Source organism: Macaca thibetana, chromosome 1 (genome assembly GCF_024542745.1).
Source record: "Macaca thibetana thibetana isolate TM-01 chromosome 1, ASM2454274v1, whole genome shotgun sequence".
In the NCBI taxonomy this organism is placed as follows: domain Eukaryota; kingdom Metazoa; phylum Chordata; class Mammalia; order Primates; family Cercopithecidae; genus Macaca; species Macaca thibetana.
In genome coordinates this window covers 114,002,155-114,028,682 of record NC_065578.1, presented here as the reverse complement: position 1 = coordinate 114,028,682, position 26,528 = coordinate 114,002,155, and the positions used below count along the sequence as shown (strand labels likewise).

General features: G+C 40.9%; 1 protein-coding gene across 1 annotated transcript; it reads left to right on the top strand.

Moving 5' to 3' along the window:
- Positions 1-3,795: 3,795 nt before the first annotated feature.
- AMPD1 (adenosine monophosphate deaminase 1) lies at positions 3,796-26,274 on the top strand. Its single transcript, XM_050748452.1, is given in 17 exon segments — positions 3,796-3,829; positions 3,832-3,915; positions 5,849-5,860; positions 10,102-10,282; positions 11,932-12,097; positions 14,774-14,939; positions 18,995-19,214; positions 19,746-19,875; positions 20,926-21,120; positions 21,412-21,543; positions 21,870-22,033; positions 23,356-23,482; positions 23,666-23,829; positions 24,494-24,614; positions 25,286-25,459; positions 25,623-25,733; positions 26,099-26,274. Coding segments are annotated over 17 exon segments (2,340 nt in total). The 3' UTR covers positions 26,258-26,274.
- Positions 26,275-26,528: the final 254 nt, after the last annotated feature.

The window sequence follows — 26,528 nt, the reverse complement described above, 5'->3', positions numbered from 1 at the left end:
CAATATTTTCGCTGAAAACTAAAACAAAAATAGAATTAAATGAGCCTAGTTTATCTTATATGCTTATGCCTGAAGAAACGCGTGCTTAATTAGAGAAAAAGAATGAGTAGATAGATTTTTCCCATTAGAGGGAATTTCTGGGCGTTTTTCTTGAAGGTTGCAAACGATGATACAACTGAGATTTTTATTTTTGTTTTGCTTTAAATTCAGAGTTTGTTTCCTGGTGATAGAAATAATACTTGTTCATGGTAGAAAATGTACATAAGCCAAAAGAATGGGGTAAAAATCATCATCATCACACTACCCAGAAAGAATAAGAGTGTAAACTACTCAAGCTGCTTTCAATGCTTAGAGTGATATGTAAATTAATACTTTTCTTTTTTACAAAGACAAGATTATACCATATATACATTGTCGTAATATTATTTTCACTAATAACATTTTGTGAATGTTTTTCATGTTAATATGTATTCATCTACATCGTTATTTCAATGTGTGGCATTTTACTTTACGGTTATACCATGCTTTATTAAATCTTTTATTGTAGACATGTGGGTTTTTCCTGCCTTTTGACTATCATAAAGGTTTAGCTACAATAAACATTCTTGAACTACATTTTTGATTACTTACATGAAAATTTTCTTAAGAAAGTCATAAAAATAAAGGCACGGTGGATCACGCCTGTAATCCTAGCACTGTGGGAAGCCAAGCCAGGCAGATTGCTCGAGGTCAGGAGTTAGAGACAAGCCTGGACAACATGGTGAAACCCTGTCTGTACTAAAAATACAAAAATTAGGTGTGGTGGTGTGCACCTGTAATTCCAGCTACTCGGGAGGCTGAGGCAGGAAAAATCGCTTGAACCCAGGAGATGGAGGTTGCAGTGAGCCAAGAGCGCCCCACTGCACTCCAGACGAAGCGACAGAGCAGGACTCCATCTCCAAAAAAAAAGAGTCACTGAATGTTTCCGAACTGAGAATATAATGATCAAGTGGTTTTTCAGAAGATTTAACCTGGTGGTATTATACAATATGGATTGGAGGCAAGGGAGATAATTAGGAATCTATTGCAATTATCCAACTTTGAGGTAACTAATGACTTATTGGGTAGAATTACATTGGCTTCTAATAACCAAAAAAAACTGACTAATCAGTGACTAAAACAAATTTATTTTTCTTTTCTTTTCTTTTTCTTTTTCTTTTTTGAGACAGAGTCTCGCTCTGTCACCAGGCTGGAGTGCAGTGGTGTGATCTCAGCTCATTGCAACCTCCGCCTCCCGAGTTAAAGCAATTCTCCTGCCTGAGCCTCCCAAGTAGCTGGGACTACAGGCCGCCACACCCAGCTAATTTTTGTATTTTTAGTAGAGACGGGGTTTCACCGTGTTGATCAGGATGGTCTCGATCTCTTGACCTCGTGATCTGCCTGCTTCGGCCTCCCAAAGTGCTGGGATTACAGGCATGAGCCACAGTGCCCGGCCATTTTTCTTATGTATCAGGAAGTCTGACCGGGCATGGTGTTGCATGCTTGCAGTCCCAGCTACTCAGGAGGCTCAGGCAGGAGGATCGCTTGAGTCCAGGAGTTCTGGGCTATAGTAATCTATGCTGATCAAGTGTCCATACTAATTTCAGCATCAATAGGGTGACCTCCCAGGAGTTAGGGACCACCAAGTTGCCTAAGGAGTGAACCAGCCCAGGTCTGAAACAGAGCAGGTCAAAACTCCTGTGCTGATGAGTAGTAGGATCACTCCTGTGAATACCACTACACCCTGGCCTGAGCAACATAGTGAGACCCTGTCTGTTAAGAAAACATTCTTTAATTAAACAAGAATTCTAAATATGGGAAGTCCTGGACTAATATGGTGGCTTTAGGATGGCATCAGGGACCCTAATTCTTTGTTTCTGTTCGGATACTCTTTATGTGGCTCTTGTCCTGCTCACCATTTGTGTTAAAACAATGGTTGGTTTGGAGCCCCCTATCCACATATTTCCTTTTTCAGGCAGGAAGAAGAGGAAGGGCAAAAGGCAAACATATGCCAGCTGAGCTGGTCCCTTTTAAAAGAATTTTTGGAGACATCCCACCCAGCAATTCTGCTTACATCACGTTGGCCAGGCTGTGTCAAATGGCCACTTCTAGCCACAAAGGAATCTAGCAAATGTTGTTTTTTGGCTGAGCACATTAATGCTCAAATCAAATTTTTTTGTTTGTAAGAAAGGTAGGGAAAATGACCTTTGGGTAGGCAACAAGGGTATTTACACAAGCGGAATGAGAAAATTGGAGGGTAACTTATATAAAGATAGGAATTACTGAAGGAGAAGCAGGTTCATGGAGGAAGATGCTTAGTTTGGATATATCAATTTGTGGATACTGTTGGGAAATCCAGTTGAAAATGTAACAAAAAGGAGTTGGAAAGAAATGAGCAAATATTTTGGTTCAGTAACACCTTTGTAATGTGTTCCAATATTGTTGATTGAGAGGTTGGCCATAAGGCTAAACACTAAAATATTATTAAGTTTTGCCAACAAAAAGGCTTGTCCCAATTTTCAAAAAGAAATAGTTAATAGTAAAAAGATCCTTTGGTTTATACCCATAATTCTGCTGCTAATCTGAAATGCCAAGCTGGTCTTCAATGTAAGCTGTTGTAATTTAAAATTTCTGCTGAGTCCAGCAGCGTACTTTCTTTACCTAGAAGTAACCATCAAATATTTAGTCATAACTGGCCGGGCGCGGTGGCTCACGCCTGTAATCCCAGCACTTTGGGAGGCTGAGGCGGGCGGATCACGAGGTCAGGAGATCGAGACTATCCTGGCTAACACGGTGAAACCCCGTTTCTACTAAAAATACAAAAAACTAGCCGGGCGTGGTGGCGGGCGCCTGTAGTCCCACCTACTCAGGAGGCTGAGGCAGGAGAATGGCGTGAACTCGGGAGGCGGAGCTTGCAGTGAGCCGAGATGGCGCCACTGCACCTCAGCCTGGGCGACAGAGCGAGACTCTGTCTCGGGGGGGGTGGAAAAAAAGACTGTGTGTTATTGTGGAAAGAGAGTGAAATTTGGGTCCAGAGAGCCTTGGTTTTGCCATTTAGGATGAACAGAATGACTTTGAGCAAGATACCAGTCAGAGCCCCAGTTTTCTTATTTGGGAAACAGAGATAAGGTATTACTTGCCTTACAGGATTGTAATTAGTATCAAATAATGTTTGCAAAGTGTTTTACATACAATAAAATGTTATACAAAACAAAGCTATTGTTCCTGTTATAACAATAAGTAGAGAAGTGGTAACTGAACACTCCGGAGGACAGTTGAGTTTCTGTAAGACTTGAAGTAAATTTACCACTTAATTCATTAAACTGTCAACTGAATTTCTGCTAAGTCAGATATATTTCTAATAAAAACATGCATTCCTGCGCGTGTGTGCGTGCGTGTGTGTGTGTCTGTTGAGAGCTTGGTGAATGTACCAGCATATTCACCAACCACAGAAAGCTGTTCGTGTGATGTGAAACCCTGAGGATCGTAGCTTCAGAAACCAAAAAGACTTCACTGTGTTTCACTAGGGTGGGAAATCACCATCAGTGGTCACATCGTGTACTACACTTGCCAAGGATCCAGTCTGTAGGAAGATTTAGAGAGTATTGAAATGCAGTTTTTGAACCACCACAGATAACTTCTAATCCCAAAGTAAAGACTGAAAGCTTCACCTGTTTTTCACTATCAAATGCCTCAAGCTATAAATAGGTCCAAAGCTCATCTCTCTCCACTTAGCAGAGAAGGGTCAAATTTCAGGGGGCAAAGCAAAATAATAAAATGAATGTCAGGATATTTTATAGTGTCAGTCAGTCACCCACGGTCTCCTCTCTCTTCTTTTCTACTGTGCTATCCTAGAATCAGGGATTTCAGCAACAATGCCTCTGTTCAAACTCGCAGGTAGGTATACAAAGTATTTGGAGAGCTCAGGTTTTGTTTTTTTTTTCATATGCAACTGTTCCTTTAGCTACCATATCAGCTTTGATCATTCTTTATTTGGGGTTCATGATAGCTTTAAAATACATTTCTGGAAAACACAAAATGTTTTCAAGGGTTTTTTGTTTGTTTTTAGTTTTGGTATGTGGGTAAGTTTCTAAAACTGTTATCATGCATGTTGCATCTTTGATGATCCCAGTAGAAAATTCTGTGAAATATTTAATAACTAGTCTGCTAGTCTAAACAAAACCTGTGCTGCCATAGCTTTGAGACAGTTCCTACATAATGACTCTAGCTATGGTATTAGCTGAAAATCATGTACATGACAAAAATAACCCAATGTGTGTATTCTGATAGTTCATGAGAATAGCTTTCTGTTGTCCAGGTTTGTACACAGAGTAATTTTTAAAATAATAATGTTATAATTTTACATGATAAAAGCAATACATGTTTCACGTGAAATAGAAATTGTGCTGAAAAAATAAAAGTAATAAACATTCATTTTGAAAGTTGGGGAATTCAGTACAAATAATAATTTTATTTCTTACTTATTTATTTTTTTGAGACACGGTGTCCCTCTGTTGCCCAGGCAGGAGTGCAGTGACACGATCATGAGTCACTGCAGCCCCAATCTTCTGGGATCTGGTGATCTTCCCATCTCAGCCTCCTGAGTAGCTGGGACTACAGGCACGTGCCACCATGCCCAGCTAGTTTTTGTATTTTTTGTAGAGACAAGATTTCACTATGTTGCCCAGGCTGGTCTCAAACTTCTGGGCTCAAGCAATCTGCCCACCTCGGCCTCCCAAAGTGCTGGGACTACAAGTATTAGCCACTGCACCCAGCCAAAAGTAATAATTTTAAAACTCTGCACATCCATTATACAAAGATAGCCACTCTTAACATTTTAGTGTTTTTTCTTTTCAATCTATCTTCTGTGCAAAATTAAAGAATTTTTTTAAAAAGACACTGTTATGATTATATTGCACATGTAATTTTATATCCTGCTTTTGGCAGGATAATGTTTTGGCTTAACTTTACAACTTATCCATTTACCATGGTATCCCAAACTTTTCCTAAAAAACATTTTAAAAGACTGCATATTCTATTTTCTTAACTAATTCCTTAGGTTCTTTATGGTTTTGGGGGGTTTTTTGTTGTTGTTGTTTGTTTGTTTGTTTTAGAGACGGAGTCTCGCTCTGTCACCCAGGCTGGAATGCAGTGGCGCCATCTCGGCTCACTGCAAGCTCCACCTCCTGAGTTTACGCCATTCTCCTGCCTCAGCCTACCGAGTAGCTGGGACTGCAGATGCCCGCCACCATGCCTGGCTAATTTTTGTATTTTTAGTAGAGACACGGTTTCACCATGTTAACCAGGATGGTCTCGATCTCCTGACCTAGTGATCCGCCCGCCTTGGCCTCCCAAAGTGCTGGGATTACAGGCGTGAGCCACTGCGCCTGGCCTCTTTATGGATTTTTATAAGTATAAATGTGTTCTGACAACAATATTGACACCTAAAGCTTTTTCCATGTTTAAGGATGATTTTCATAGGATAGCTTCTCAAATGGTTGTTTGGTAGGTGTTACTAAATTGTTTACCAAATGAACTGTCAACATCATATGAGCGTTCCCATTTTTCTTCATCAGATATTTTTAAAAATCATATTTTATAGAGAGTGCCTTTTAAAAATGTTAAGAGACATATTAGAAAAGAAAAGAAAATGAAGAGCTGTATAATGACCATATTCCTAAGCTTTCTGATGCCAAGTGTAGACAAGCTGGAAGACTGAGCTGAAATAACAGCAATCTACATGCGTCTACCCCAAAGCAGTGATTAATAGCCACCGTGATTACAGAAAGTTGTTCACATATTTTATCTTGTTTTATTTTACTTCATACAGCTGAAGAGAAACGTGAGTATTGCATTACTTTTGCTGCCATTTGTCAGAGTATTAATTAAAGAAAATATACTGTTCCTTAATTCAGAAACATGGCTATTTTTCAGCAGTGTTTATTAAATAATAGCCTTGAAAGTCAACAGAGATTCGTAATGACCATAGCTATCCCATAGCATAGTAAATAAGCTCATGGCTTTTCTGGATTCTAGTGTGTGTATAAAGATAGATAGATAGATAGATAGATAGATAGATAGATAGATAGATATTTTTTTTAAAAGAAAACCTCATGTGGCACATTTATTTATTTATTTATTTAAAGATGGAGTCTTGCTCTGTAGCCCATGATGGGGTGCAGAGGTGTGACCTCGGCTCATCGCAACCTTCGCCTCCGGGGTTCAACTAATTATCTTGCCTCAGCCTCTCGAGTAGCTGAGATTACAGGTGCCCACCACCACACCTAGCTAATTTTTGTATTTTGAGTAGAGACGAGGTGTTGCTATATTGGCCAGGATGGTCTCGAACTCCTGTCCTCGAGTGATCCACCCACCTCAGGCTCCCAAAGTGCTATGATTACAGGCATGAGTCACTGTGCCTGGCTTTAAAAACCTATTTTAGATAAAACCATAACTTTAGTTGTCTATTCCCCTCAATCTCAAATTAGACTTGTCCTTTTGCTGACTGATAGTAGGGTTGCCTCTGAATTCCTTTGGGAGATGAGATGTGGTAGATGAAAGGCCTACAACCTTGTCTTTCCTACACATTAATAAAGCACTGCTGAGAAACAAGCATGTTTTTCTGGACCTGTTGGGTTAAGAAGCAAGCATGATATTCCTCTTCTCAAGAGTCTTGCGCTTCCGGTGTTAATAATAGTAATCCCCAACTTCTGGACGGTACTGCATAATTTTAAAGTATTTTTTGTGTAATCTTCATAACAATTCTCTGAAATTGACATTATTATTATTAACATTCCCCTTTATGATGATGAACACTGAGGCTCCCAGTTATTATGTGGTTTGCCCAAGGCCATCCAGCTGTCCTACACACATTTTCTTTTTTTATTTTTATTTTTCTTGAGACAATCTTGCTCTGTCACCCAGGCTGGAGTGTAGCAGCATAATCTCGGCTCACTGCAACCTCCACCTCCCAGGTTCAAGCAATTCTCCTGCCTCAGCCTCCTGGGTAACTGGGATTACAGGCACGTGCCACCATCCCCAGCTAATTTGGTATTTTTAGTAGAGACAGGGTTTCACCATGTTGGTCAAGCTGGTCTCAAACTTCCGACCTCAGGTGATCCGCCCACTCAGCCCCCCAAAGTGGTGGGATTAGAGGCGTGAGCCACTGCGCCTGGCCTATCTACTTATCTTTTGAAATATAAGTTTCATTTTTTCCTTTCCATAATCACCACCATTCCCTGAAATATGTTTCATTTGTTTGTTTGCACTCTGTTGCCCATGCTGGAGTGCAATGGTGCGAACATGGCTCACTGCAGCCTCAACCTTCTGGGCTCAAATGATCCTCCCACCTCAGTCTCCTGAGTAGCTGGGACTTCATGCATATGCCACCATGCTTGGCTAATTTTTAGAAAAAAAAAAAAATTGTGGAGATGAGGTTCTCACTATGTTGCCCAGGCTCCAAAGTCTCGAACTCCTGGCCTCAAACAATCCTCCCACCTTAGCATCTCAAAGGGCTGGGATTACTGGTGTGAGTCACCATGCCAGGCCCACTCCCCTAGGTATTTTTGAAAAGCAGAGCTCTTGAATTAGAGTCAAATTTCAGCTGTGGTTACATGAAGTCAAAACAAGTGGTTGATTCAGTGGAAGGAAATATCAACCATATAATTTTTGGTCATCATGTAAGCTACTTCTCAAGAGTAGAGTTTCTACTTTTCAACTGTCTATAGTGGCTTAGAGAGATACAATCTTAGTAAAAACAATACTGTTTTAAAATAGGAAACAAATAGAAATGTGCAGTCCCAGACAATGAATGCTTGTTCTGGAAAAGCCAGATACCAAGCAAGTAGGATTTGGTTTCTGGGCATCCATTTCCATACTGTCCTTCCTGAGGCCTCCAGCACTATTGCTGCAGACCCAGCATGACTGACCAGTTGCATCATCCTCATTCTCATCTTCATAACCAACTGTCCTATTTCCATTTACCCTTCATGGTGCATGCAGCCTCTTCCAACTTCTGCTTGCCACTCTCCCTTGAGATGCATGTGCTTGCTCGTGATGCTTAGGAAGAAGTGACATTATTTCTGGGGATCAGTTGGCAGTAGGGTGTGGAGGCATTCTCAGGCCATCGAATGCATTTACTTGATGTTCCATTTGTTCCTTCATGGATCATGGTGCTTGCCAAAGGACTACTGATAGCATCCAAGGATGCATTTCCGTTTCAGGTGTTTGAGTTTAACAAGGCAAATAGATGCATGAAGTTTGGCCAACATAGTGGGCTTCTCTGTTAACTTTGCTGTAACAAACCAGGTTTTAAAAACTGGCTGACCTGACTTATTGTTGGGGAAGTTATGAATCAATTCCTATCATCTCCAATGTACATTACATCACATACTAAGTCATATCATTTATCATCTCATTCATAGTCCAAAGCTAACCCCACACACCAAATGTCTGTTTGACCAATGCTACACATTACCTCTTTCAATTTAATCTGGTGCTTTACTTGTCTTAAGGCATTTCCACATACACTATCTCACTTCGTGTCGCAACAGCCTTGCCAGCGAGGTTGGGTAGGTATTAGTATTCCCACTTTACAGATAAAGAAATGGAAATAGAGGAAGATGTAGGAGGTGTTAAGTGCAGAGCAGGGAGCTTGAACACATGACATCTACTTAATTTAGAATAGAAAATATGGACTTTTGCAGGTCTGTATAGACATTCATGGGTGGGGGCATCTTTCTCTCTGCATACAGTTTGCTCTGTCATCCTGTGGGGAATGTTTCTGTCTTCTACTGTTGCTCCAAATAGCTAGCTATTTGCCATTGTCATTATTGCTACCAGCTATTTGCTGGAAATACTAGGAAAAGTATTAGAGGTAATGATTATTCAGACAGAAAACACTGAGGATCTGGAGAACACAGTGGAACTTAACAGAAAGGCAGATACTTGATGGCCATCACCATCCTATATGATGACACTGGTTTTCTTTTCTTTTCTTTTTTGAGACAGAGTTTTGCTCTGTCATCCAGACTGGAGTGCAGAGGTGCAGTCTCGACTCACTGCAACCTCTGCCTCCTGGGTTCAAGTGATTCTCCTGCCTCAGCCTCCTGAGTAGCTGGGATTACAGGTGTGCACTACCATGCATAACTAATTTTCGTATTTTTAGTAGAGACAGGGTTTCACATGTTGGCCAGGCTGGTCTTCAACTCCTGACATCAAGGGATCCACCCTCCTTGGTCTCCCAAAGTGCTGGGATTACAGGGATGAGCCACCGTGCCCAGAGACACTGGTTTTCTTACATCCTGAGGGTCTTGGGGTTATTCGTTGCCAAAATAAGAAGCATCCTCTCCCCCCATTTTAAGAATGGGAAAATTAGGGTATATACAAGTAAACTTGGCCTTCCAAGGGTCATTCACTACTGAGGCCCATGTCCACAAGAAATGGGACTTCCAGTACTAGGTAGTAAATGTCAGTGGTCCCCTCGCTGCATACAGCAGCATATCACAAAGTTGTCTGGATTTGAAGAAAACAAGGTTTGATGTGTGAGAGAAACACAGTATCTGTCTTAAGTAGAAGAAAGGCCCTAAAGTACACATTTATTTCTCAGAACTACTTAGATCACTGGAATCACTGGTTCTCCTTAGCAAGAGAAACTCCAAGGACCAATAATCCTATCCACATCTTTAAAACCATCAGAAAAACTCCACCAACCTAATGGGAAGAACTGTGCTGCATGGTTCAAACTATGAAATCAAACTTAGCCTTGCCAGAAACAGGTGATCTTACATGAGGTGCTGGTCCTCCAAGAGCCCAGTCTCATCTTTAGGACCATCTTTAGGACTATTCTGATATGCGCTATGAGAATCTGACCCATGTTTCTGAGAGCATATTTTCAAGGTACCCACACAGAAACCCACTAAAAGGAGAACAGGCACTGAGCTCTGCGGTGTTTCCGGGACCCTGGTTGGAAAGCAGGGGAGCCATGCACGCAGCACAGTCCCTGTCTCATGCCTTACACATAGCAGAAACTCTCAGATGACTTTTGAAAAGGGGCTTGAACACTAATGTGAAAACCTCCTTTAGAAATTGATGATGCAACGCGCAGCTTTGCTGAAAAAGTGTTTGCCACTGAAGTCAAAGATGAAGGAGGTCGTCAGGAGATTTCCCCCTTTGATGTGGATGAGATCTGTCCAATTTCTCATCGTGAGATGCAAGCACACATATTCCATCTGGAGACTCTGTCCACCTCTATAGAAGCCAGGAGGTAAGTGGTGTAAGCGGAATGCTTAGCATATTGGCACCTAAGGAGGGGTATCTGCCAGGGAAGATATGGTTTAATTTATCCAAATGATGTTCAACTCAGAGGAAGAACTCTGCCAGAGTTAGGAATTCCTAAGGCTGGGCACAGTGGCTCACAAGTGTAACTCCAGCACTTTGGGAGGCTGAGGTGGGTGAATGACTTGAGGACAGGAGTTTGAGACCAGCCTGGTCAACATGGTGAAACCCTGTCTCTACTAAAAATACAAAAATTAGCCAGGCACGGTGGTGCACACCTGTAGTCCCAGCTACCTGGGAGGTTGAGGCAGAAGAATCACTTGAACCTGGGAGGCGGAGGTTGCAGTAAGCCAAGATCGCCCCACTGCACTCCAGCCTGGGTGACAGAGCGAGACTTTGTCTCAAAAAAAAAAAAAAAAATTCTTTTCCCCCCATACTGGATATGCTAGAGTGAGTAGAGAGAGGAGCCAATGACGAAAAAAGAAGAAAGCAGTGGGCCTCCTATCTCGTTCACATCTCCCTTGATTGAAGCCTCCCTACCCATCTAAGCAAGAGGACTTCAAGATACCATAGAATTATTTCAAACCAAAGTGGGCAAATGGCTGCTGTGAACATATTCAATTTACACACAACGGTTATATAAACTGGGACACAAGAGCCTCCATCTTCAGACTCTGTCCCTAGTCAACCTTAGTGTTATGCTCCCTGGCGTGAATCTTGCCTTCCAGTTAGTCTGACCACCTCCTGGCCTTAGGAATACTGCTCTCTACTTCTGCCCTCATGCCCTGCCCATCCTATGTCTGTGATGCATACTTGCTGCCTCCCCCAAGCAGTCTTTGAAAATCCCTCTCCACCAAATCTATTTTCCTTTATTTGAACCACTCTAGGATTCACTACCGGCCATACTTTAGTCCTCAAACCTCAAACCTATACTAACCACTTTGTTGGAATCCTCTCCTTAAGTCCTCTCCCGATCCCACCAGCTTCATGGGGAAAAGACTATTCTGCTGTCTTTCTCTTGGTTTTACATCTTTAAGGAAAGAAGAACAATCCACCTCCTTTGGTGTCCCCCATAGGACTTAACACAGGACTTGGGTCAAAGCAATAAACTTGGGTCAAACTCAACAAATACTTGTTGATTTGAGAAAATAATATTAAATACCTTGTAAGTTCCAGGTACTCTGCTAGGCATTTTGTACACATTAAATCTCATAGAAATCCTATAAGGTAGTCATTTTTGCACCATTTTTTTAGGTGGGTAAATGGGAGCTCCTTTATCCATGTTTAAGGAACATGAATAAAATGATACAGGTAGTAACTGATATAACCTGTGTTTTCTGTAGTACCTAAACTGCCTGTTCAGCTGGGAGTGGATTGCCTGGGAAGAAGGGTGTCATGGTGAAGGTCTTCTAGGATTGCTAAGGCTCTTCCAAGGTAGACCAGGGACAGGGGCACACTGTCATGTGTCTTCAGTGATTTCTCCTCCCACTATGCTTGGATCCTGTTTCTGATACCCAACCACATTTTAAATTTTACTTTTTGTCCTCAGAATAAAATCGTATAGAGAAACATCTATCTGTCACAGTGAAATGCCTGATGAAGACAAAATTAACTCTTACTTTTAAATTTCGAACCCAGAAAAAAGCGTTTCCAAGGACGGAAGACTGTTAATTTGTCCATTCCACTAAGTGAAACATCTTCCACCAAACTGTCCCACATTGATGAATACATTTCCTCATCTCCAACCTACCAGAACGTGCCTGATTTTCAGAGAGTGCAGATCACTGGTGACTATGCCTCTGGGGTGAGTTGGTCCTTGCCACTCAGACTTAGCAACCAGGAAGCCATTCAGCTTGACAGTTCTAGCGCCTTACCTTCTCCTTCCTGTTGAGGGAGGTGTAGCTCACCTGTGCTTTGTTACACTTCATTATTGCATATCACTACTAATATGGTATGTCTTATATTTCTGTTGTTTTTATCATCCCACATAATGTATCCTCTGTCTCATTTGCTTGCACATGGAGAATATGGAGTAGAATACAGTGTGTATGTTACAGAATACAATGGACAGATTTTGGCAAAAAGGATCAAAGAGAGCAGGAGAGTGGTCAAATCTCACTGATGTTATCATAAATCAGAAAAGGGAGCCTCTGGGGAGGCACGGAGACTCTGGGGAAAAGAAAGACCCCAGCAGACCTAGGATAGTGAGAAGGGTTGCAGATAGCATAAACCAACCAAAGAAAACAGATCCAGAGAAAGAGAGAGGGAAGAGAAAAAAGAAGGAATCAGAGAAAAGAAGGAAGACGAGAGAGGGGTTAGAGAATCCTAATGAGGCTATTGTGTTTTGAGGAGCTGAACTCTCCAATTTCATTGCAGATGGTTACATAGTAGATCATTACTTGGAACAGAGTCTAGTATGCCACAGGGATAGTAAAGTCATGTCACAAGCAACTTGACCTGCTTGTCTCATCCAGAACAGTTGGTCAATTAATAAATCTCTGCCACGGGGACTTGCAGAATCAGCATCATATTGGTGAAACTGCTGTGCAGCCATCAGTCGATGCTCCAAATATAGTTTTAATGACCAGTGCTGGGTCCCCTTCTCATGTAACTGACCCACTTAGAGTCAGTCCTAAGATACTTAAAAGTGACAGAGCAATTAAATGCACCTCATCCTTGCTTATTCATTTTCTGTATAACATGGGTGCTCTCTAAATGTCAGGGGGTTTAGGCACTAAATAACTAAAAAGAAATGCCTAATAGAGATGAGTACAGGGGAAACACAGTTTGGAGGACTCCAGAATTCAAAAATAACGTAAAAATTTGGAGATAAACGTCATACCCGCATGCTTGATAGAAATGAAAACAACAATAAAAACAAAGAAGTTAGGAGGACAAACAAAATGTACAGAAGTCAAGGAGTAGCTTCTCCTCCTGTGAAAGCTGGAGAGCACCTGAAACCTTGACCTGGAGACTGGGAAAAACGAAGTATGTTGCTGTACCTGTTGGCTGAATGTGGGCTGCTGAACAACACTCTATGCTCTACCTGGTTGTAGTCTCTACCCAAATTAATCTTCACCCTTGTAATTTAAATAGAGAGGCAAAGGGGAAACCAGGGCTCAGTTCCCAAGATCATTAATTCCTGCTAAACACTTGATTCAATTTAATCAGTCTTTATTGAGCACCTATTCTGTGCTAGGCATTGTGTGCTGAGAACATGAAGGTGAATAAGACCCAGCTCTCATTCTTGAGGACCTGATAGACTAGTGGCCTATTAGGTGGCAATGAGCTACACATGCCACTGGAAGCATGGAAGCAGACCCCCAGACCTAGCACCTGTGCCAGACTCTTTTGGCCAAGGTCAGCAGGTCTTTAAAATAGTTAAACTAATTCAGGATCAATATCTGGACCTTAAACTATTGGGGACAAGCATATGCTAGTCCCAGAGTAAAAGTCTTTGGGTTCTGATAATGAACATTCAGTGATTTCAAGTTATAACTACTTGGGCATGCCTGTCTGGCCCAGTCAAGAGTTGGGAATGGGAGCAGGGGAAATTTCCAGCAGCTCTAATGAGGCTTTCCTCTAGAATCTCTCTATTTTTACCCAGAAATAAAATCATCTAAAAGACTAACTTCTCACAGAATGATGTTGTGATCATCATAGCTAAAGAAGGCAGTGCATGGGTTTGAGAGATTTGTGACCCCTTATTCATCCCAAAATATTTCCCTCACTGACCAAGTGGTTTGAATTCTCACAATTTGAGTCACATAGTCTTTCAGTTGAGGTATTGTCTTTGTTTTGTTTTGTCTTTTTGAGACGGAGTCTCGCTCTGTTGCCAGGCTTGAATGCAGTGGCGCAATCTCGGCTCACTGCAACCTCCACCTCCCAGGTTCAGGTGATTCTCCTGCCTCAGCCTCCCGAGTAGCTGGGACTAAAGGTGCGAGCCACCACGCCCGGCTAATTTTTGTATTTTTAGTAGAGACGGGGTTTCACCATGTTGGCCAGGCTGGTCTTGATCTCTTGACCTTGTGATCCACCCACCTTGGCCTCCCAAAGTGCTGGGATTACAGGCGTGAGCCACCATGCCCGGCCTGAGGTATTGTCTTGTACTTAAAATATTCACACGCACTTGGAAGGAAGAAAGTATATACCATGTTAGAATGGATTCTTTTAATCTTATTTGCTAGATAATCCCTGCTATATAACAAAAACCAAAAACAAATACAGGACTATAAGGGAAAGACTCGTAGGACAGGTAAGTTTGGTAGAGACGAAAAAGCTAGAAAAGCTTCAGGACCTGCTCTGGGAGGGAGATTTTGGTCCCAAGTCAATGAAGAAGCAGGAAGGTGAGTGGTGAGGCTCTGAATAGGCTGCGACACACAGGAGAGCTGGGAGGTGCCAAGGATAAGCTTTACTAACTTCTCAGGTTTTCATGGGATGACTCTGATATGCTGAGTTTTTTTTTTTTTTTTTTTTGCAGGTTACAGTTGAAGATTTTGAAATTGTTTGCAAAGGTCTGTATCGGGCACTATGCATACGTGAGAAATACATGCAGAAATCATTTCAGAGGTTCCCTAAAACCCCTTCCAAATACTTACGCAACATTGATGGTGAGGCTTGGATAGCAAATGAGAGCTTCTATCCAGGTAACAATTCTCTTACATAATGTATGAAACATGTCTTTTATTTAAACTGTTAAATATTAAATTTAAAATATGCCCCTAGATTATAAGTAATCTAGTCTAAAAATACCATAGTAATAGTCATCTTTGGCCCCATTTCCTCATGTGTCCAATCACTTGATTCAGTCTGCACAACATCTTTCTGAACTTTTTCTCTTCACCATTCCCTAAACCATCATTCAGGCTTAGCCTTCTCCTTGTCCAGATAATTACAAGAGCTTCCTAACTACTCTCCTAAATTTCAGTCTCACTCTTTTTTGTTCATCTTTACTTTGGTGCTAATTTTTAAAACACAGATCTGAGCACATCCTTCTCCTGACAAGAACCTTTAGCTGCTCCTTGCTACCTACAAAGCAAAGTCCAGTCTTTAGCCTGGCATTTGAGGCCCACATCCTCTCGCCCCCTAACTACATTTTATTTGTTTGTTTGTTTTCCGAGACAAGGTCTTATTCTGTTGCCCAGGCTGGAGTGCAGCGTCACCCTCTTGGCTCACTGCAACTTCCACCTCCTGGGTTCAAGCGATTCTCCTGCCTCAGCCCCCTGGGTAGCTGGGATTACTGGCGTGCGCCACCATGCCTGTCTAATTTTTGTATTTTTTGTAGAGATGGGGTTTTGCCATGTTGGCCAGGCTGGTCTCAAACTCCTGGCCTCAAGTGATCTGCCTGCCTCAACCTCCCAAAGTGCTGGGATTACAGGCATGAGGCACCACACCTGGCCTGTTTATTTTTGAACTTGCACACTCAACCTATTTCTTTCTTTTCTTTTCTTTTCTTTTTTTTTTTTTTTTTTTTTGAGACGGAGTCTAGCTCTGTTGCCCAGACTGGAGTACAGTGGCACGGTCTCAGCTCACTGCAAGCTCCGCCTCCTGGGTTCACGCCATTCTCCTGCCTCAGCCTCCTGAGTAGCTGGGACTACAGGCGCCGGCCACCACGCCTGGCTAATTTTTTGTATTTTCAGTAGAGATGGAGTTTCACCGTGTTAGCCAGGATGGTCTCGATCTCCTGACCTCGTGATCCACCCGCCTCGGCCTCCCAAAGTGTTGGGATTACAGGTGTGAGCCACCATGCCTGGCCCACTCAAGCTATTTCTGAACTTACTTTCTCTGCTCCATCTTTATACTCTTGGTTCCGGTTGGAAATAGTTCTCGTTCCCTGCATAGATCAACACTTTCCTGCTCCTGGATTGCTGCTCTGCTTCCCTGTGCCCAGACTGTCCTTCCTCTCACTTACTCACCACTTGTCCAAGTCTCTAGAGCCAACCCAATCTTTCAAGAGGCAGCCTAAATACTATCCTTTCTTGCCTTCTGGATAGATGTAAACTACATGTTCTGACTTTCTATAGCACTTTATTTACTTATCTCAGCTTTTACTTTCTGCCTTGTAGAAAGTTAAGTACATATTTTTCAACAATCAGATTTTAATAATTTTACAGATTTCTATTGTATAACTGGAACATAATTGACTTAATTCCTATTTTTAGGCAATTAAATTTCTGACTTTTTAAAACTTGTTTCTAAAAAGGGTACAATAAGCATCTTTATATACACATCTTCCTGTAATTGTCTCATAATTTTAGGATTACACTCCTAGAACTAAAATTTCTGGGGAGGCAAATACTTAAGATTTTTGAGGCCAGGTGCAGTAGCTCACGCCTGTAATCCCAGCACTTTGGGAGGCCAAGGCAGGCGGATCACGAGGTCAGGAGATAGAGACCATCCTGGCTAACACGGTGAAACCCCATCTCTACTAAAAATACAAAAAATTAGCCGGGCGTGGTGGCCGGCGCCTGTAGTCCCAGCTACTTGGGAGGCTGAGGCAGGAGAATGGCATGAACCTGGGAGGAGGAGCTTGCAGTGAGCCGAGATGGCGTCACTGCACTCCAGCCTGGGTGACAGAGCGAGACTCCATCTCAAAAAAAAAAAAGATTTTTGAACTTCCAAATTGTAATATTATTAAAGATTGCCAGTTCCACAACTTCCTGTCTGTAATTCCTTTTAATATTAAAATCGTATTAAACATGTCTCCAGTTTGGTAACTCATAACAGTGGTTTACCCATCCTCTATAATATTGACATTTAGTTTGTCTTGTCTTTATTTCCCCTAAGTTATGCTTTAATAATAATTATATCATTAATAGTGAGCTATTAATCATTAAGTATAAGGATTTTAAAATTAATATTTGATGTAGCAACATGCTGTTTCACTTCTCTTAGGTTCCTTTTCTCCCAATTTTGAATAGGAAATGTGCAGACTGTTTTGTTTTGTTTTTTTTCTATGCTATTTTTCTCACTTTGGCTGCTGTAGGCATCACTTGCGAACAGGAGACTTTCTGATGCCTTCCTTGGGCACAGCAGTGAAGAGGCATAAATGACCATACTTGTTGAAAGTAAAAGGATGAATTCTTAAAGGCTGTGACAGTGTGAAATGTGTTCATGGCTTCCTTAGGCTGAAACCGCTAGCAGTGGAAAGAAGGGAACACATCCACTTAATCTCTTCTCAATTCCTTTAGCAGAAATTGTATGTGCTTTAAAAGGTGGGAAAAATAATTCTCATAAGAATTATTACTCTTACAATAATAATTTATTTTATATCTCTTTTTTACATTAAAACCACTTTAGGTGGAGCACAGAGGATTCTTAGGAGAGTGAAACTATTCTGTATGATACTATAAGAGTGGATATATGTCATTATACATTTGCCAAAACCCATAGGCTTTGAGTGAACCCTAATGTGCACTATGGACTTCGGGTGATTATAAGGTGTTAATGTAGATTCATCTGTTGTAACAAATGGACCCTCTGATGCAGGATGCCTAGAGTGGAGACTGGCTGTGCATGTGTGGGTGCAAGGGCTGTGGGGAAACTGCATTTTCTTTTTTTTCTTTCTTTCTTTTTTTTTTTTTTTTGAGATGGAGTCTCACTCTGTCACCCAGGCTGGAGTGCAGTGGCACAAACTCACTCACTGCAACCTCCACCTCCTAGGTTCAGGAGATTCTCCTACCTCAGCCTCCTGAGTAGCTGGGACTACAGGTGTACAACACCACACCCAGCTAACTTTTGTATTTTTAGTGGAGATGAGGTTTCACCATGTTGGTCAGGCTGATTTTGAACTCCTGACCTCAAACGACCCACCCACCTTGGCCTCCCAAAGTGCTGGGATTACAGGCATGAGCCACTGTGCCCAGTCTGGAAACAGCATTTTCTACTTGATTTTACTGTGAACCCAAAACTGATCTTTAAAAGCCTATTTCAGAAAACACTCTAAATTAAGCCTAATAAAAAAGATTGGCTTAAATAAGCTAAACTCTATTTTTTTTAACTGTAGTTTGACTTTTATTCTTATCTCATTATCTAAGACCTAATAATATGCTCTAAACAGAAAGCCTTTGATGACCAACTTCAGTAAATAATGAAGATTGTTTGTAAGTAGTATATGGATTACTTTATGTAAACAGTTCTTCCAAATAAATTGAAAAATCATTCTTACACTAGATAACATATTGTTTTATTTTTCTTTTTTTGAGATAGGGTCTCCCTCTGTCACCCAGGCTGGAGTGCAGTGGTGTGATCTCAGCTCACTGCAACGTATGCCTCCCGGGTTCAAGTGATTCTCCTTGAACTCTCTACTCCTAGCCTCCCGAGTAGCTGAGATAACAGGTGTGCACCACCACAGCCCGGCTAATTTGTGTATTTGTAGTAGAGACGGGGTTTCACCGTACTGGTCAGGCTGGTCTCAAACTCCTGACCACAGGTGATCCACCCGCCTCGGCCTCCCAAAGTGCTGGGATTACAGGCACAAGCCACCACGCCCAGCCAACATATTATTTTTATAGTTATTTTATACTATGAAGTCACCTTTGAAAAATAATGCAAAAATAAAGGTTAGCTTAATTCCAGATAATTACAACTTAAGTACAGGATTCCAAGCTAAAGAGATGTTGTAGTATTTCAGATGTTGGTTATTTTTATGTGGTCGTTCATCCTATGTGCTAATATATTACTCTGTCCTTGATTGAAAAAGTCTTTACTCCTCCTGTGAAGAAGGGAGAGGACCCTTTCCGAACAGACAACCTTCCTGAAAACATGGGCTATCACCTCAAAATGAAGGACGGTGTAGTTTACGTCTATCCTAACGAAGCAGCAGCCAGCAAAGATCAGCCTAAGCCACTTCCTTACCCAAATCTGGACACCTTCTTAGATGATATGAATTTTTTACTTGCTTTAATTGCTCAAGGACCTGTGTAAGTGTTTAGCGAGACCTAAACAACTAGTACTACGACTACTGATAGTAAGACTAAGTGTTTACTAAATGCTTACTATGTTCAAACACTATATTAAACCCTTCATGCACATTGTTCCTTTTATTCCTTACACTTGCTCTGTGAGGTGGTTATTTTCATAATTCCAGTTTTATGAGCTAAGACTTTGATGCGTTAAGTAACTTGCCAAAAGTGACACAGCTGGCTGAGCCAGGATTTGCACTTGAATTTGCTGACCCCAATGCCAGGGCCTTTAACTTTGAACAACACTCTCTCCACGGAGTTTTAAGATATCTTTCCAAGTTCTCCCTCATTATTGTGTCCAACATTGTTGAAAAGATTAAGCCTTTGGAGCCCACTACTTCTCAATGAGATTAACTGAAGAGTAAACTGAAATGTTTGTTCCAATAATTATTTCCTAGGAATGATAAAGGTCCTGATAGTTTTGAAATTGTGACTGTTTTCCTTGAATGTCTGAAACTTTTTGGAGTTATCTAATTTTATTTTTCACAGTAAGACCTATACCCACCGGCGTCTGAAGTTCCTCTCCTCCAAGTTCCAGGTCCATCAGATGCTCAACGAGATGGACGAGTTAAAAGAGCTGAAAAACAACCCCCACCGAGATTTTTATAACTGCAGGAAGGTAAACATTTTAGTTGCTCCGAGGTAATTCCTGGGCAAAAGCAATTCAATTATTTATTGAGAGGCGCAAGAAAACAGTGTGTTTCTGATTAATCTAAGATTTCTACAGGTTTAGTGGATTTTAGTAAAAGCAGATAACAGATTATGTCTAATGGGTTAGAGTTAAGTGCCATTTCTACTGTTTTCCCCACAGAAAGGTTTGCCACATTTTTGGCATAAAAAATTATAGTTATCATCAACAACAAAAATAACAACAACAACAAAAAAATCAAAAATGACCATTCTGGAATTTGAAAGATCTTCCCTCTAGTCCTTTTTCTTTGAATTCCTGACTGTAAGACCTTGGAGGAAGTGACAACATATTTTCATTTCAGTCCTCATTTGTCAAATTGGGAACTACATCTGCACAGTCCAGTTCACATGAGGATTGTGAATATCAAATGAGCTAGCCTAGAGATTGTGAAACCCAATCAACTAGAAACACTTCCAAGATGTATTCTGACCATTAACATGATTACAAGGAAGTGGGAATAGGAAATATATGAGCAGAGATTCAGGCCCAAATCCTGGCTCAGCTGCCTATACAACTTTGGACTAATTACTTAATCTGCTGAAATTTCAGTGTATAAAATTTAGTTATAAGAATATCTACCTCATAAAAGCCACCACCGTGTCATGGCTTCATAATTTCAATCCTTTATCCTTAGAGGCTGAAAGTTACGGTAGTGACTTCACTTCCAGCTGTGTTTCAGGAGTGAAGAATGGTCCTGAAGAATGTGTGGATCAGATGTAGGAAGTAAATTGGATGTACAGATATACGGAAGAAGCAAGCATTATTATTGCATCTAGCCAAACCTTCCACATCCTCACATGGGCACATCACAGTTGTAACGAGTTTTTTATTGCTGGACCACCTCCACCAACTGTCAGCTCACATCCTCATTATTTACTTTGTCCCAACATAGTGGGATTTGCAGCACCATATCCTCTAAACAGAGTATCATAACTAAGGCTGATTGATGTTTTTTTCTTTCTTTGAATGTACATACAGGTGGACACTCATATCCATGCAGCCGCTTGCATGAACCAGAAACATCTGCTGCGTTTTATTAAGAAATCTTACCAAACTGATGCTGACAGAGTGGTCCATAGCACCAAAGAGAAGAATCTGACCCTAAAGGAACTTTTTGTGAAATTGAACATGCATCCTTATGACTTGACTGTTGATTCTCTGGATGTTCATGCTGTAGGTTGAAATGCCAATGTCAGTTTCACTCTAATACTCAGAACCTCACGTGTCTTTCTCCTACAAGCCCTCCCTTCTCAGAGCTCTTTTAACTATCTTGGCTTGCCATGATGCCTGAAAGCACCACAGACAATTTTGAAGTTTGCTCATTGTCACCTGTCCCAAATTCCATTCTTGGAGCCCAATGCCCTCCCCCACTACCAGACCCCAGGTCTGCTTGACTATTTCCTAGCTCTCTGTGTCCAGACCACTCTGGTAATAATACATTTCTGCAATTTTTTCCTGATTCAGGGACGCCAGACCTTCCAGCGTTTTGATAAGTTCAATGACAAATATAATCCTGTAGGAGCAAGTGAGCTACGGGACCTCTACTTGAAGACAGACAATTACATTAATGGAGAATATTTTGCCACTATCATCAAGGTGAGGAGGAACCAATCAGATCTATGGTACCTGGCACCGTTCTTGAAGAAAGGGAAGAAGGAAGGAAGGAAGAGAGGGAGGATGCTATCCCTGGGGCCAAACACCACACAAATGAATATAAGAATTTCTTCTGAAACATCCACTCTAATGATTTCTAAAGACCTCTATTCCTAAGGTATAGAAATTAAGGGTGTGGTTTTGAGATTGATTAAGGACCTAGCCTTTTCAGATTCTGAAAGGAAGAGTTAGAAAAGGAATCTCCTCTCCCTAGACCCCAGAGGAACTTGTGGGAATTCCTGGCTTGGACTTCTCCCTTGGCTTTGCAGGAGGTAGGTGCAGACCTGGTGGAGGCCAAGTACCAGCATGCTGAGCCCCGCCTGTCCATCTATGGCCGCAGTCCTGATGAGTGGAACAAACTGTCCTCCTGGTTCGTCCGCAATCGCATCCACTGCCCCAACATGACATGGATGATCCAGGTCCCCAGGATCTAGTATGTACCTCTAGAAACTCTAGAGCCTGCACTTGTCTCATCTGCTTCAACTCCCCTGTATGAACAAGGAATGTGTTGCCCATCTAGATAGAAATCAGCTTTGTTAAATCAGCATTCACTATTGGGTCCTGAATGCTTGGTTTTGTGCACTCTGGGTACAGCGCTCTTAACCACAGACAGGAGTTAGGAAGATCATTTCAGTTCAGTCCTCTAGCTTTATGAAGATCATAAATAATTTACTGAGAATGATTAAAACTAAGATAGAATAAGAACTATGTAGTTTGGTATACATTGTCTTTCACCTGGTCTTCTCTGTGTCAAGTCCATTCTTTCCCATGCTCATCTCTACTGGGATGTGGCTTTCTTGTATCAGAACCTTTACTACTGTCTGTCAATTGTCCCACCTACAAGTGCTCAAGTTCTCCACAATCAAAAAGTATTTATCAATGGTATTGCTGAGGATGTCATCTCCCTTTCATACCCCCTGCTGTCATTCATCGCCTTCAGGGATGGCTTCTCTTTCCGTTTGTTCAGTATCATTGATCTTTTACCTAACTTAGGTGTTTATGTATTTTCTGGCTACCTGTCTTTGTGTTCTGTGTGACCTACTGCAATGCAAGAGTTTCATCCCGTCTCTTTAACCAAAAAAGTAATTTTTTGACTAGGATAATACTTCCTGTCTAATAGGCAGAGAGGCAGTAGGTTGGTTAGGAGTACAGATTCTGGACCGAGAGTGGCGATACTTGAATCCTGGCTCTACCATTTCACTGTGTTACCTTGGGTTAAGTCATATCACCCCATTGTGCCTTAGTTTCATCATCTCTAAAACAAGGTTAAAAACAATACCTAACTTATTGAGTTGTTATGAGGATTACATTAGCTAATATTTCTGGACACTTAGAAGAGTGGTTGGGATATATTAACTGCTATATAAGAGTGTTAAATTGCAGACCAGAGGTATTCTTGGAAATCATTTCATGCTCACTGTCTTGTAGCTGCACACATATATTGAAACTTTTATGACATACTTGCTATATTCCTCTATGAGGACTTAGCTGTGAAGGTTTAGTTTTCTTATGACAAAGATTTGTAAAAAAGATGGGGGAATAGGGTCCACCAAAAAATTTTTACTTCCTATGTGCAGCCCAAACTGAATCCCTCTCTGTATGGGACCAAGAAGAATGTATGAGGAGCATGGACCTAGGATAGATATACCAAGTCTTTTCCTGTGCATGACATTCGGTCCTCTGGTTCCCTCATACTGGGGCTATCAGTCCTAAAAATCATTTTTTCTCCTAAATTCTCTTAATTCTTGCCTCTAGTGATGTGTTCCGTTCCAAGAATTTCCTTCCACATTTTGGAAAAATGCTGGAGAATATTTTCATGCCAGTGTTTGAGGCCACCATCAACCCCCAGGCTGACCCAGAACTCAGTGTCTTCCTCAAGCATGTAAGCATGACCCTTCAGGCCTTCATACTGCTGCTCATGAACCAACCTCCCTACCTGGTCATGACGAATTCTTGGTGCTTATCTCTTTATGTTTGGTCTGTGCCTTTGGACCTGAAAGTTTGTGTGAGGACTGGGAACCTGCAGTTGGACTGAACCCATTGCATGACTCACTTTTCCTAACAGATCACTGGCTTTGACAGTGTGGATGATGAGTCCAAACACAGTGGCCACATGTTCTCCTCCAAGAGTCCTAAGCCCCAAGAGTGGACATTGGAAAAGAATCCATCTTACACTTACTATGCCTACTACATGTATGCAAACATCATGGTGCTCAACAGCCTGAGAAAGTAAGCAAGAGAGAACTGGAGCCAGGGGGGTCTATTTGACACAGCTCTTTCCACATATATTGGCACTAAAGGTGGTCAAGGGTCTCATGCATCACTGTGATGGTTCCAACTGGCCCAAATCAGAAATTTCCTTCTCTTAACTTTTTTCTTCAGTTTATTTACTTAGGGGCAGAGATTGATATTTTGATGCTTTCAATAACTTTCACAGTTCATTTTTTTGGGGGAGAAGTTTAGGAATTTATACTAATCATTGTGTAATTAATTATAACACTTCATATATTTTACCCTTCTTGATATATTTGGGTAAGGAATAAGTAGAGGAATATTATACTGGGGTTTTCTGGAAACATTTCTCCCTTAAAGTTTGAATAGAATAGAATAGAATAAATGATGAGATGTTGATATTGGTAAATTTCCTATTGAGACTGAAGGTATTTCCATCCAGGCAATCAACACTTGATTTACTTCCTTACCCCTATATCCTCTGCTGCCTCTTTTTAGAAACTTTGTATTTAGGAAGAGTTAAGATTATGATTTGGGACTGTTTTGCTGAATCCTTTGGATGGCTTACTTCCTTCCAGAGTGTTCATTTTTCTACTGAATTTTCTTGTGAATCACTCCATACTCAGAACCTGTGATTCCAATAGCAGTTCTATTTCCCCAGGGAACGAGGCATGAATACGTTTCTGTTCCGACCTCACTGTGGGGAAGCTGGAGCCCTCACCCATCTCATGACAGCATTCATGACAGCAGATAATATATCTCATGGCCTAAATTTAAAAAAGGTGAGTTGGAAGCTCTCTTCTTAATTTTTACATTGGAGCTAGAGGAATCTTTTTTCCCTTAGCCAACCATACTGTCACAAGTCATTATCGACACTGGAATCATATTCAAGTAGAGCATAAAAGATTTTTTAGTTTAGTGCAGTTCATTCTACAGAGAGAAGTAAAGGGACTTGCTCAAGATTACCTTGCTAGTTGCTGTTAGAGATATGTTAACACAGATCTCCTGACTTCTAGCTTAGAATCCTGACAAGGGTAATAATTCAGAGATGGCCTGGCTTTCCTTAAGCTAGTTTTTGCCAGATTTCTTGTTATAGCATGCTTCAAGATGTTTTTTGTGAGAGTCAGAACTTTCTTGTAGAGAGAGAGGGAAAAAAAGAATGTTTCAAGGCAAAGTCTTTTGCCTGAGACAGACCATCTAACGTAGGCAATTATAGATCGAATAAACAATCTGGTTTGACTCAATGCTTCTGAAAATTAATGTATCCTAAATACATTTATCCCAAATAGCATTTACATTGAAAAACTCCTAAATTCTCCTTACTAAGGGACTTGAAGAACAAGTGATAATTTTGTTGAAAGCTGAAGCTTAAGGTAGATCATGAGATTGTAGTGTTTCTAGTTTGTATTTCTTTTTCAACATCTTTACGTATTTTTTCACTTTTCTTTTTCAGAGTCCCGTGTTACAGTACTTGTTTTTCTTAGCCCAGATTCCCATCGCCATGTCACCACTAAGTAACAATAGCCTATTTCTAGAGTATGCCAAAAATCCTTTTTTGAATTTCCTTCAGAAAGGGCTAATGATCTCACTGTCCACAGATGACCCAATGCAATTCCACTTTACCAAGGTATAGTATGGACTTGCGCAATACAAGTGTATTTTGCTGGACTGTTGTTTCCCATCCAGAATTTGAAAGTCAAATAAAGGTATTTCATTATTTTCTTTTGTGCAGGATACATATTATTTATTAATTCATTCCTCCTTTTTCCTCATTTAATAATTAACTGCAGGAGCCCCTAATGGAAGAATATGCTATTGCTGCACAAGTCTTCAAGCTGAGCACCTGTGATATGTGCGAAGTGGCAAGGAACAGTGTCTTGCAGTGTGGAATTTCTCATGAGGTAGACCTGTCCTCAAATGGCTTCCCTTCTGAGTATAGGGTCTGCTAACTTGAATATCGAAAAAGTAGATGGGAAACACATGTGGAAAAATTGGCCCACGAATCACATGCAGTTACTATGGACAAGGACTAGAAGGGATTATTCTATCTCTTTGCCTATGCCTTTTGGGCAAAGGAAGTAAAATACACTTGATTTCTCAGCAGACTGTGAACACTGAGGCACTAGATGAGTGCTTTTAATGGTTTATTATTATTATTCTTTTGTCAGTGGCTAACATAAGGAAGGAATTTTTGTAAAGAATGCAATTATTGTCTATACCAGTGTGAAAAGAGACAACAATAATTCTGCATCCTTTTCTCTTATAGGAGAAAGTAAAGTTTCTGGGTGACAATTACCTTGAAGAAGGCCCTGCTGGAAATGATATCCGGAGGACAAACGTAGCCCAAATCCGCATGGCCTATCGCTATGAAACCTGGTGTTATGAACTCAATTTAATTGCTGAGGGTCTTAAATCAACAGAATAAAAAAAAAATAAACCAAATAATAATATGAGTGAGAATTTCATTGTAGAGTTTGAATAATAATAGTTACCTGTTAATTGAGTCCCTACTATAAACCAAGGACAATATTAGATGTTCCACTGATATTATTTCACTTAATCCTTCTCACAACCTTTATAAAGTAGACATTATTATCTCCATTTTGGGGAAATTAGTACACTAAAGCTAATAAGGTTAATAACCTGCACAAGGATATACCTGGTGAAGGGTAGCAGTGGGAATGTAGGTTTCTCTG